Raw genomic sequence first — 12,352 nt, forward strand, 5'->3', positions numbered from 1 at the left:
CTGTGGGCTCCGGGCAGGCTCCAGTTGGGAGCTGGAGAACAGGGGGAATTTGTGTGGCTCTCAAAAGCTCTGGGTGGCACAATAAGGGAGGCCCCGGGGTCTCCCAGGAAGACAGAGGCGGCCCAGGGAAGCCGGGGCTGGGGGAGGCGGGCGGGAGGATGGTTTCCTTTGTGAAAAGCTTTCTTTAGAAAGGAAGGTTTCTCTGAATGCCCCCCTTAGACGACCCAATCGGGGCCTGGCAGATGGATATCACAGGCACGCTGCTTATTCATGGCAGGCTGCAGCTTTGAGCCGTCGTCCCCCCCCCTCCACCCCTTCCCCCAGCCTTTTATTCATTTTAAGGCTAATTTGTTTTGTTAATGTTTTCTTGCCCTCCCCCTCTCTCCCGTGCAGATTGTGACTCATACTGCAAAGCCTCCAAGGGGAAACTGAAGATCAACATGAAGAAGTACTGTAAGAAAGACTACGGTGAGTCGCCCCTCGCTGCTTCCCAGGGACGAGAGGGTGCGAAGGGATGCGGAGCAGCAGCATCTCCCTCCCGGGATGTCCCCAAGCCCACCCCAGCCCCGGCGGGGCAGGTTGGTGGCCGGGTCCCCACCACAGTCACAGCCGGGCAGCCCGGCTCTGCTTCGCCACAGCTCCTGCGGTGGGTGCAGTGTGGGGTATGGGTGGTTTTTTGCCGGCTTTGGAGGGGAAGCCCTGGGTAGCGATGCTTGGCTGGGTAGCGATGCTCGGCAGGGCAGCGATGCAATGTGTTGCTTGGAAAATAGCAGTCCCCCCTGCAGATGCTGAGAAAAACCCCCAAATCGGGGTCCACAGTGTCCTCATCCCACGGTGTCTTCTGGGTTACGATGACACCGCGTCCTCTCTCTCTTCTCGCTGTGCCGTTACGTGCTTTGCTGTGGGAATAAGCAGCAGGCAGGTCCTCATCATCCCGATCCGTCCCCCCTGTAATTCCCAGGCAAGTTCAGAGGGTGATGCAGCCCTGGGACAAGCCATAGAAGCTGTGGGATCCCAGTCCTTGCTGGTACTGGAGGTCCTGAGCATCCTTCCACAGCTCCGGCTTGGAGCAGGCATGTCCCAAACTCCCACCCCACCTCTTTGCTCTTGATGCGGGTCCATTCCCAACATGGTCACCAGCGGGTCCATGCAGGAGGTGTCCGGGGTGATGCCAGGAGGGGACTTTTCTTTAGGCCATACCAAGAAACCCCTTGAAGCCCTCCCCAGGGCTCGGCAGCCCCTCTCCACCCCGGCTCAGCCATCGCCTGCCAGCACAGAGCCGTGGGGAGGGCTGCCTCCGCTTCAGTCCTTCCTGCCCGGCAGATTGCCCTCCTTCTCCAGCCGTGCCAATGCTGTTGGGATGGGCCAAGCGTCAGGAATGGGACGGACCTGGAAAAAATCAGGTAGAGCTGGTTAAATTGCAGGTGCCGGGGGATGGTTAGAAATGCTGCTCAACACGCGTCGGGGCTGGAAATTACCTCCCCCTCCATAGACTATAGTGAGGGGGGGGGCAAAGTGTCTCCAGGAGGGACCAAACGTGAGCCTTCGGGGCTGACCCAGGGAGCGGGAGCGAGCTGTGCGCGGGCGAGCCTGGCTTTGAGCTGAGCCTTCAAACTTCCAGACATCCAGGGAATTACAAGGTGCTGCGGGACAAGGGTTTAGCATCCTCCAGGGCTGCCCTGGTGTCTGCCAGCTCTTCCTTCCACAGCAAAGGAATACATTAAAAATGTATCTATATATGCATATGCATAGCATATATGTATCTCTCTGTGTGTGTATATATATATTTTCACCAAACTACCAAGGAAAAAAACTATCCCGTCTGCATCAAAGCATCCAGGAGCGGAGATACCTCCTCCCTCCTTCAAACGCGCTCACAGCAGCAGCTCAGCATGTCCGGGAAGTGTTTGCGAGAGCAGAACGAATTCCCATTTAACAGCCCGTCCCCGGACAAGGCGCTTCCCGGCTGGGCCGGCCGAGGGATGCTCCGCGCTGGCTTTGTGCTCCGGCACCTCCCCGCGAGCTCAGGCGAAGGAAGAGGGTTCGGAGGCAAATGTTTTATCTGCATTCCCGTTTATTTTTCCGTTACCCACGTGGCAAAATGGTTGGGGAGAGCACCCGTTGGGAAGGATGAGCTGCTGGGAGGAGGAGCCGGAGGTTCATCAGATGTTGGGAAGGTCCAAAGAACGCCTTTGTCTTTAGAGAAAAGGGTTTAATTGCACATGAGAAAGTCACTGCTTGATCATGAGGTTATTAAAGACGGGGCTGAGCATGAGGCTATTAAAGGCGTGGGGTTTCTCGCGGGTGGATTCTCTGCTGGCTGATAAGGTACGAATGCGTTTCCCACATGTGCATCCCTTCATTTTCCCAACTGGCTTCTCCAGCACCTCTGAAGGGCTGAGCTCACGCTGGAGCATTTTCTCCCTGAAGAGGGGAGAAAGCAGCTGCTTGATTGCGGGCAACTTGGACCTGTCATCATCCAAACTGGCCCTAATTTGGGGGTTCAGAGGATGGTAGGGAGGAAAAAAAAGGCACGTGCATCCCCCCTTGGAGCACACAGCCAGCCGAGCAGCGTTATCTTTCCCTGCGGCTCTCGGGGCGAGGATTGAGATGTTTTGGTGGCGGCAGCGCTCGGGCTTTGCTCGAGGGGAACCCCAGCGTGGTTTTGCTCCTTGGCTTGTCCGATCACCGGGGAGATGTTTCTTGGGGGTTGGGGTGAAAGCTCAGGCTTGGTTTTGTTTAAGGCTGTAACGTGGCGTCAGGGCTCCAACAGACCGACCCCTGGGGAGATGAGGGCAGCTCAAGAGCTGTCTCAGGCAGGAGATACCCCCGGAGCAATGACTAAGGGTGCTGGAAAGAGCTTTTCTTTTCTCTTGTATCCCGCAGCATCACTTCTGCAAACACACGAGTGAGCCAAAGCCGTTTGCCGGGGCTGGTTCGGGGTGAATGGGCGCAGGCTGTCCCAGCAGAGGAACCGGGGTGCTCCCACCCCAGCCCTGCAGGGGGGGTTCCCAACGAACCCCAACCCACCCCGGACCAGCAGCAAATTTGTTTTTTCAAGGGCAAACCAGCCTGGCGAGGCAGCAGGGTAAGCGATGCCGCGGCACAGCCCGGCCGTGCCGGGGCAGCTCACGCTTTCGTTGGGGCCAGGGAGGGAAGAAAGGGTTGAAAAGGTGCAGGGAGGGATAATAAAGACTTTGGGACTGACACCCCAGCAGGAAGCCAATTAGGAGGCTCTTTTCCTCACCGTTATGCTGGCATCGCTGGGCTGAATGTCCTAAAAGGCTCTAATTAGCTTGAACGGAGTTACTTCTCCGGCGGGTTCAATCGGGAAGCTATCATCCGCCCCGCGCTTCTCAATGGGGCTTTTTAGCTCCCCGTTTCATTCAGCGATTCAAAGGGGATATTTTCCCTTATTTATTTTTCTTATCTGTTTGTTTTTGTTGGGTTTGCGGGTTTTGTTTTGTATTTTTGTCTTTTTATTTTAAATTGGGCTCTTTCCCGCGAGATGGGTTTTGGTGCAAATATTTGGAGTGCAACAGGGCGCGGGGAGGGCAGGCTGGGAGGTTTCGGGGGGGTGGGGGGGGCGGGCAGGCAAGAACAGAAGCAGAAAAGTTTTTTCTGGGTTTATTTTGGCTGCCTGGTGGAGCGCAGGGGTCGCTCGGCTCCCAGAAAACCAGGGATAGAGGAGGCGGTTCGCTGGGTTTGGGGCAGATAAAATTAGCCCGGGGAAGCAGAGGGGGGGGTCCCTGCTGGGCCCCGCTGAGGATGGAGATTCCCCCTGGCCCAAAAGGAGAGGGGATTATTTTATTAGAGCAGGTGATGCTGGGCCAGGTGATGCGGGAGCATCCCTCGCTGGCTCCGGTGCTGCTGTTTCAGCCCCATCTTTGGGGCTTTTCCCGCTGTGTGGTGCAGTTCAACCGAGTGGGATGGGCGGCTGCGGTAAAGGAAACACGGAGATGTTTTAACCTCCGGTTCCCCCCCCCCCACCCCCAGTCCTCACGCCACAGCGGGGCCCGATCCGGCGCAGAGGATGCCAGAGCGTTTTGCTGAGTACTGGCACTGTGGTCCCAGCCGTTGTCCCCGCGTCCTCCCCATGTCCTCGGCAGAGCATCAGGGAGGGGATGGGGGCGAGGAGCGGGATCTTCGGCAGAAAGGTGAGATCATCTGCTCACTTTGCCCTTTCTTGGAAAAAAAAAAAGAAAAAAAGAAAAAAAAAATTTAAAAAAAATCCTTCCTTTTGCGGAGACTTCACTTAGTCACCCCCTTTGTCGAGAGGAGCTTGGCAGGGGCTGGTGGAAAAAAGCAAAATGTGTTTTCAAAAGGCAGCTTGAAAAGAGAGACGGGGGGGGGGGGGGGGGGGGGGAGGGAGGGGGGAAGAAAAAAAAAAACCTGAATCCACAGAAAAACCCAAGGCAGGGGGGAAGCACCGGCCCTGGCTCATCCCCGGCTCGTAAGCCCTTTCCACCGCCCTGGAAGGTGGAGAAATCCTGTTCCTGGAGTGGGGAAGCGGTGAGCAATCCCTCCCCGGAACGGCATCCCAAAGGAGCGAGCCGGGGCAGCGAGGGGTCCCCCGGCACCGCGGGGAAGAACCGGACCCGGCCAGGGCGCACCCAGCCCGGCCGGGATTAGGGGCCATAAATCTCCAATATTAAACCAGTAGGAAATTGGCAACCGGAGGCAGGCAAAGCCACCGCCAAATAAATGAAAAGTAAAAAAAAAAAAAAGGGGGGGGGGGGGGGGAAATCCAATTTTAACCCTTTTCTCCAGCAAGGAACCAGCCCTCTCCATTCCCAAACCCCAATGCTGTCGGGGTCACCTTTTGCTGCTGGTTGGAGTAAAATCCACGTGGGTTCCGCTCTGCTTGTGCGGGGAGAAGGGACCCGACCCTGCGGAAAGCCCCGGCTCAGGCTGGGACGCCTCCATCCGCAACGGCTCTCCCGAGCCCCCGTTTCCATCTGTCCGTATTAAAGACCCTCTTGTCTCTCCCAGCAAACCGCTCCGCTCCCGCTGCCGCCCCCGTGGTCCCCTGGGATCTTTCCCCAGGGCCATGCAGCGATGCTCCCCATCACTGGAAGCTCCACAAAGCTCCAGCTCCCACAGGCAGGTTAGCACATAGGTTAGTCCATGTTGCCGAGTCCCAGGTCAGCTTTGGCAGGGGAAAGCTTGAAATCAAGAGATTTATCTCGAACCCCAAAAGTAAATTAAAAAAAAAAATTTTATTTTTTTTTTTTCCAGTCTCACTTTTTTCATGACAATCTCGTGATTTTTTGGGGCCCTGACTCATGGTCTCTGAATGCTGCGAGGCGCTGCTTTTATTTAAGCCTTTACGCGGCTGCCCTCAAACACGTTGCGAGGGTTTAGAGTTGAGTTTTTGGTTTTCTTAACGTCAGATCATCTGCTTTCATCTCCAACATCAACCCTTCAGGTCTTTCTTCTTGTGGCTTGGAGGCTCCCGGCCGAGCCTGGAGGAGCCGGGCAGCATCGCGGGTCCCGGAGCTGGGGACCAGGGACCCCCCATCCCCTCCCACAGCCCGGGGACCACCCGGCCACCTTTTTCTTAGAAAAAAAGCATAACGCGGGGAGGCACTTGAATGCGTCACCTGGGCTGGTGTGACTCGGAAGGTACTGTCCAGGCGGGATTTGTGGTTCAGCAGCTTTGGTGCCGGGTGGGAATGGGGTTAACGGGGCAGCCCTGCGCACTCCCCCAGGACTGAGCATCTTCCCCTTGCCCAGCCCCCAGCTCTCTGTGCCCCTTTGGTTGACTGAGGTCTCCCTTGGGACCTGGACCGGAGCCCATCCTCGCTGGAAACCAGTGTCACCGGCCTCGGCTGGAGCGGCAGCGCTGTGAAAGCTGTGGCGTGTTTGGTTTTGTTCTCCCCCTCTGGGTCACCATCCGCCCGCAGGGGAGCATCATCTCCGCCGCCTGCTCGAATAACCATCACCCCCTATTACATCCTTTCATCTGGTTGTCCCGTAGACACTGTCGGGGATGGTTTTCCACGGATGCAGTGACAGGGACGGTCCCCGGTGCGGCTCAGCCTCGGCGCAGGGGTTCAGTGGGCGCATCAGCAGAGCGAGAGCGGTTCAACCACGGCACAGGCAAAGCCAAGCTTTGCCCTAGGAAACGGCAGGCGAAGGACAACACGGAGCACCAAAGCCGGCTTTGGAGTGGTGGGGCACAGCTGAGCTCCCCCCCCCAAAACCCACAAAGGAACTGAAACCTTCTCTTTCACGAGAAACGAGCGCCTAAATCTGGGATTGACCCAGGGGAGTCAGCTTTGATGATTCCTCCTGGCGCCTCTCTGCATCTCCGCATGTCCCTTGGGAGATGCTGGAGACCCCACCACCAAAATACCCAGGCAGATCATGGCTGAACTCGGGCTCTGAAACCAGACTCGGGGGAGGGTTTGGGGGGGGGGAACCCACGCGTCCTGGATGCAGAGTTATGGGCAGAAAATTCGCTGTCAGCGCAGGCAGCTGCGGCCGTGCCAGCCAAGCCTTCGCCGAAGCTTTCACTCCTTCCACTTCATTAATAAAAGGGGAAAAAAATAAGAGACGGGGGCCTTGACATCAAAAAAATACAGACTGTGTATTTTAGAGCAGAGTTTCCTGTAGCCACCTCTCTCCGGTTCCTTCTCATTCATTTTCTCCATTTTGTCAGTGTGGACCCAGGCAGGTCAAAGGTTTAAGCTTTTTTGGAAAGATTTGTTTCCAAAAAATAAAAATTGGCTAATCTTCACATTTTGTTACCTTCACACCAGACTGGGAAATACATGGTCAGAGCTTAGGGTTGTTTTTTTTCTTTTTCTTTTTTTTTTTTTTTTTTTTTTTTTGTTTTTAATGAAAGCATCTGGCGTCCAGTAACGCTCCGAAAGAAAAAAAAAAAAAAAACAACCACCATATATTTTGCAACGTGTTAAAATCCTTTCTGGGCTGCAGAGTCCCGTTTCCTTCCATAGCTTAAAATCAGTTTGCACGTTGTGGTTTTAAAGTGAGGGTGATGCTCCTCCACTGCAAATCAAGGGGTGGGTAAAATTAGGTTGTTATAAGGCAAATGGGAGAGTTTTGCCCGGGTTTTGGGTTCGTTTTTTGGGGGGGGGGGGGGGGGGGGTGTGTTGAGGTTTCTTCTCCCTCTGATAATTTATGCAATGGAGATTGGCCCCGCTGGGGACTGGCCAGATGGCCGCGACGGGCAGGTGGACGGGCAGGGGGTTATAACTCATGGGGCACCAAGGGAAGCGGGGGAAAAAACAAGGAAAAGCGCAAAGATTTGGTCAAAAAGCATTTTGGGGTTGGACTGCGCCAGCCCGCAGCCTGCACGGAGCCGCCAGCCCTTGCCCGCTCTCCCGGCCAGGGCTGGCATCGCCGCCCGGGTTTTTCCCTCTGTCTCTGCTGGTGGGGACTTCTCTCATCCCGCAGTCGGCAAACAAACCCAGGAGGGTTGGGTAGTCACTTCCCGGTGAAGATATTTTCCTGGAAGCCGATTTTTAGCGAGGAGGAATGTGTTCAGCCTCCCCGGAGGATGCGATCTCTGCCGACTGCTGCTCCCGTCCTCCTCTGCCATCTCTGTGCTATGATGGACCGCTGTTGGGAAGAAACCCACCGGAGCGGCAGAAGCTGTCTCCAGGCTTGTATCTCCTCTTCCTCGCCATGCTGTGGGCCAAACAGTCCCTTTCCCACACACGTCTTCGGCTTTTCCTGTGGTTTGAACCCAAGCCCGTGGATGTCATCTGGGAAGGGCACAGCAGCACCCGCTGTAGGGATGGCCAGGAGGCATGGATGTGGTCCATCATGGGTGGGGTGCCCAAGGAAGCAGCCTCATGGAGGAGGAGGAAGAGGAGGAGGGCTGGCAGAGGTCACCATTGCCTGCTTGGGACCACCTGGACTGCAGCCCAGGGCTGCCTCACAGGACGAAACTGTGGTGGCTCCAGGGGCTTCTCAAGCCAACAGTGAGCAGAGCCTTACCCTCGAGCATGCTGGTGTCTGTCACCATCCCAGCTCTGCAGCTCCCTTGTGGACAACCTAGCAGAGAGTCCTCTCCCATCCAGACCATGATGCCAGGTCACCTCCTCACTCTGGTGGGTCCCTACGGGACCATGGTCCACCACTCCTGCACGGGTGCTGGTGGGTGCAGGGATAATGTAACGTATGAACCGTGTTTCAGGAAAGAGCAAGTGGTGGACTGGTGGAGGGCTGAGTCCTTGCCAGGTTTTCTCAGTCCATATGGCTACAGATGGGCTACACAACATCAGCCATGGGCTCGGAAAACATCATCATCTTGCTTACGGATCACAGTTGTCCTCCCATCTCAGTCTTGCTTTACAAGCTTGTTAGCTCCTGGTTACCTGCCAGGACACGGGGCTTGCCAGGCTGCTGCGTACCGAGGTACCCCTTCAAGCCTGGTGTTGCTACTCAGTATTTACAGAGATGCTCAAGTGAGTCCACCAGACCCAGAAGTCAGGTTGGACACCGCCATTGACCTTTCCTTAGGATGCCTGAGCCCTACCCTCAGTCCTTCACCCGTGATTTTTACCAGCAGTGTCTTCTTCCACAGCAAGCAAGGTACAATCTTGACTCAGGAACATCTCCTAGAAATACATGAACAGCAAACCTCCCCCTTCCCAAATCCTGCCACAGGTTTGACCCCATTCGGTGTCCTGCTCCAAGGCCAGGCGCTCACAGAGAGCTGTCTCTTTGCGCTGGCCCTGGGCAGACATGCTGGAGGCTCTACCAGGTCTTTCCTACCTCCAGATCCCAAACGTTTGGAGATTTGAGCGATTCCCAGTGTTTCGCTCCAGATTTTGGCTCATCTTCTCTCAGAATATGGGGCTGCCTTAGGGTCCTGGTGCAGATGCACCAACTTGCCCATCCAGCAAGGAAGGGAGAAGACAGGTTGGAGGGATGGCCCGTGTAGGAACCCATCCTCTGGGTGAAGCGTGGGCTGCTCTCTGGACACGTGGGTCAAGAAGAAAGCTCATCCCAGGTCCCACGGTGCAGCCTGGGCTTTTGGCACTGCCGATGGGGACAGGCGCTGCCCTGCCATGCCCGCTGCAACGCATGCCTTGTGCGCAGAGCCTCTGCCCCGTGCTCGGGCCACCACAAGCTGTCCCTGGGTGTGTTAATTTTCTCTGTGCCCGCTGCTTCAAGGGAAAGGCAGGGTCCAGCGTACACAAATCCACCTGATTTTTAAAGATTTTTTCGATCACTTTAAGAGTTCACAGGTGCCGGGGCAGACGTTGCCGCACCCACAGCCCTGGGGAACTGCTCCGTCTGGCCTTGCTTCACAACCACGTCCTGGGAGATAATGGTCCTCCCAGGACACAGATAGGAGAATGAGGCAACCTGCTCCCCACCACCGCTCTGGGTAGCTCTATGTCATTCTCAGGGCTCCCAGCACAAGGAGTGCCGTGGTTCCTGGCATACAGCTGCTTCCAGCGTCCTCTCCTGGGGGTCCTGCAGCCCCCATGGTCCTTGGGTAACCATGCCCATGCTCACTGGGGACCCGGAGGGCGGGCTTTGCGGCAGCAGAGCTGGAGAGCTCGAGAGCATCTCCAGTACCTTTGCTGAGACCCTCTGCCACCAGCACTGGCTACTCTTGCTCGTGGCAGGTGGCCTGGGGACAGAGGTAGTTTTTGTGCAACCACCACCCTCGGTTGCCATCCCCCAGCCTGGGCTCAGGAGACAAAATCCCTTTTCCTCCCACAGCCTATTCGGTAAGACTTGAAATTCATTTTCTTCTCACCAGATGAAATCGTAACATCTTTTCCTCTCTTGCCTCGTGTTTTTTTTTTTGTTTTTTTTTTTTTTTCCTTTTTCCAGCTGTCCAGATCCACATCCTGAAAGCGGAAAAAAATGCCGACTGGTGGAAGTTCACGGTCAACATCATCTCCGTCTACAAACAAGGGAGCAACCGGATACGGCGCGGAGACCAGACCCTGTGGATCCACTCCAAGGACATAGCATGCAAGTGCCCCAAAATCAAGCCCATGAAGAAGTATTTGCTGCTGGGCAACAACGAGGACTCTCCCGACCAGAGCGGCATCATTGCGGACAAAACCAGCCTGGTGATACAGTGGCGGGATACGTGGGCTCGGCGGCTCAGGAAGTTCCAGCAGCGGGAGAAGAAGGGGAAGTGTAAGAAAACCTAAAGGAGGAGGAGAAGGCAACGGAGCGCGCGAGAGGGAGAGACTGACTGTGCATGCTGCTTTGTGTAGAGCTGGGGCGGGCAGGGACCGGCGACGGGGACGGCGGGAGGAAAGTCGCGCTGTGGGGGCGGGCTGGGGAAGGGAGGGGGACCGGGAGGGACGGCAATCACGGCTGTGGGGTTTGCACCTCGTATTCCGGGAGAAAACAAAACGAAACACAACAACAACAGCAACAAGAAAACGCACACGTGGATATAAAACAAGAGGAGGGGGGGTGCGGGCATGCGGCACCCCGTGCCCCCCAGCTTCGTTCTGCCCCGCTGGCTGAAGAAGAAATCAGAGGCACCAAACTGTCTTCCAGCTGTTAACATCTGCTGCTTCCAAAGCACGGCACGGGAACATCAAACCTATAAGCAACTAATCAACAGCACCGCTGGAAATTAACTCCCCATCCCCCAAAATACCTATCCTCAGCTTAGGTTGAACAAGACAGTTAGCGTAGAGGAAACTAAACAGAGACTTATTGCTGAGGACAGTTCCGAGGATCGACTAATGGGTTATTTGAAGACTCTTTGGTATCCGATAGTCATAATGACCACCCGCTGTACGGCACCTAGGAGCGGCTGAGGTCTGCAGCCGTGGCGATGCTCCGATCCCAGGTTTGGCACAGCAGAGAGGAGGCGGCATTAGTGGGTGACTTTCCCACGGACATAACTCGGGGAGCGACTCCTTGCTCTGGTCCCCACGCCCCGAGGAACGCTGCCCCCCCTCCCACGCCAAAGGAGCGTGAGCCCATGGGATGCCTTAGCCCCCTCCCAGTCACCGGTTCACAGTCGAGGTGCAAATAACAAGGATTCCCAAGGAAACACCCAGACTTTGCAAAAAAAAAACCAAAAAACAACTTGGCATCCAGTTCCCGTAGGTGCCCTGGAAGATCTCGCCCATCGCGGTCCCCGAGCCTCCACCATGGCCACTGCTGTGACCTTCTTCATGGGCTTGGTCCTCTCTGCTGCTGTCAGCAGAGTGATGACCCCTCAGACGATAGAAAATCTGTGCAGATGACACCTCTGGTTTCACTCCCAAACTCAGCCAGCTCTCCCGAACCCGCCCCAGCTCTGCCCTCGCTCCTTCTGGAGCTGCAGTTCCGCAGCATCCCTGCGGAAGGTGGTCCGTCCCCTTGGGAAACAAAGGAGGTGGGACAGCGAGTGCCAAGGGACAGTGCCCCTGGGCGGCGGGGCAAGCGCGGAGCTGCAAGGCTTGGCCAAGTGACAGCCAACGCCGGGCAGAGACCTGCCCCAAGGGAAGGGGTCTCAGCCAGGGAGTGGATGCGCGAGGGGTGACCCACCTGGAGCTCCCCGAATCTCTCCGCTCCTTCTAATGGGGATGAAAACCAGCGAATCTAAATTTCCTGATCCCTAATCCCTAATCGCGGTAAGGAAGGCTGCCTCACCCCCGCCGCACACCCTACGGCCTGGCCCAAGGGCTGGAGCATCTTTCCCTGGGGCATTCCAGGGAAAGTTGAAAGTTGGCCGTTGAGTTGTCCGTCACCCAGACGTCGCGTCCCCGTGCCGGGCTGCTCCCCTGCCACCCCATCCCACGAGGAATGGGGATATCTGAGTTCACCTCATGGATGGAGACAGGCAATAGCCGGGGCGGAAAGGCAGGGAGGGCAGGACGAGTACCTGGAGGAGAAGCAAACATTAGTCGCTATGAAAAGCAAAACCTCCCTGATATTTTTCCTTTTAGGAAACTTGGAAACATGTATTTTATGACATTTTCCAGTGGTTTTGCCTTGTTTTATAGCAATCGACAATATTTATATAATGACATAAACCACCATAAAGCGAGGCAGCCATGTAAATAGGTGTAAAGCGGAGGGCTCCCAGGGAAGCACCAGCCAGCGCCGGGCTGCTGGAGACACCACCCGGAGGGAGCGAGCTCTGCCGAGCCTCCCCCTGCAACCGCAAGGCCCCTCCAAAATTAATTTAGGTATGAGGAGAGAAATCCCACCCTGGACATCGAGCGATCCCCTCCAAATCTGTGTTTTCTCCCTTTACCCAGAGCTGACTCGCTTTTCCTTACTTCCGAGCTCAAGAAGAGCCAGCAGTTTTGCAGCCAAGGGGAACCCAAGCCACCAGGTTTCGAAGGATAAAATCTGAGCTGAAGTGTCTAAACGGAGGCTTAAAGCCCCAAAGCAGAGCTCG

At 56.0% G+C, this 12,352-nt stretch overlaps 1 protein-coding gene across 1 annotated transcript in view; it reads left to right on the forward strand.

Moving 5' to 3' along the window:
• Nucleotides 1-10,237, forward strand: part of NTN1 (netrin 1) — a gene marked incomplete at its 5' end in the record, with an annotated part of 107,297 nt that extends 97,060 nt beyond the window's left edge. Inside the window, 2 exons of the mRNA XM_082492396.1 lie at nt 394-468; nt 9,823-10,237. Of these exons, the coding sequence (XP_082348522.1) occupies nt 394-468; nt 9,823-10,151 (404 nt within the window). The 3' untranslated portion in view covers nt 10,152-10,237. The remainder of the gene's footprint in view (nt 1-393; nt 469-9,822) is intronic.
• Between the last annotated feature and the right edge of the window lie 2,115 nt (nt 10,238-12,352).

The sequence above is a fragment of the Vanellus vanellus genome (assembly GCF_965231255.1).
Source record: "Vanellus vanellus genome assembly, chromosome: 17".
Classification (NCBI taxonomy): domain Eukaryota; kingdom Metazoa; phylum Chordata; class Aves; order Charadriiformes; family Charadriidae; genus Vanellus; species Vanellus vanellus.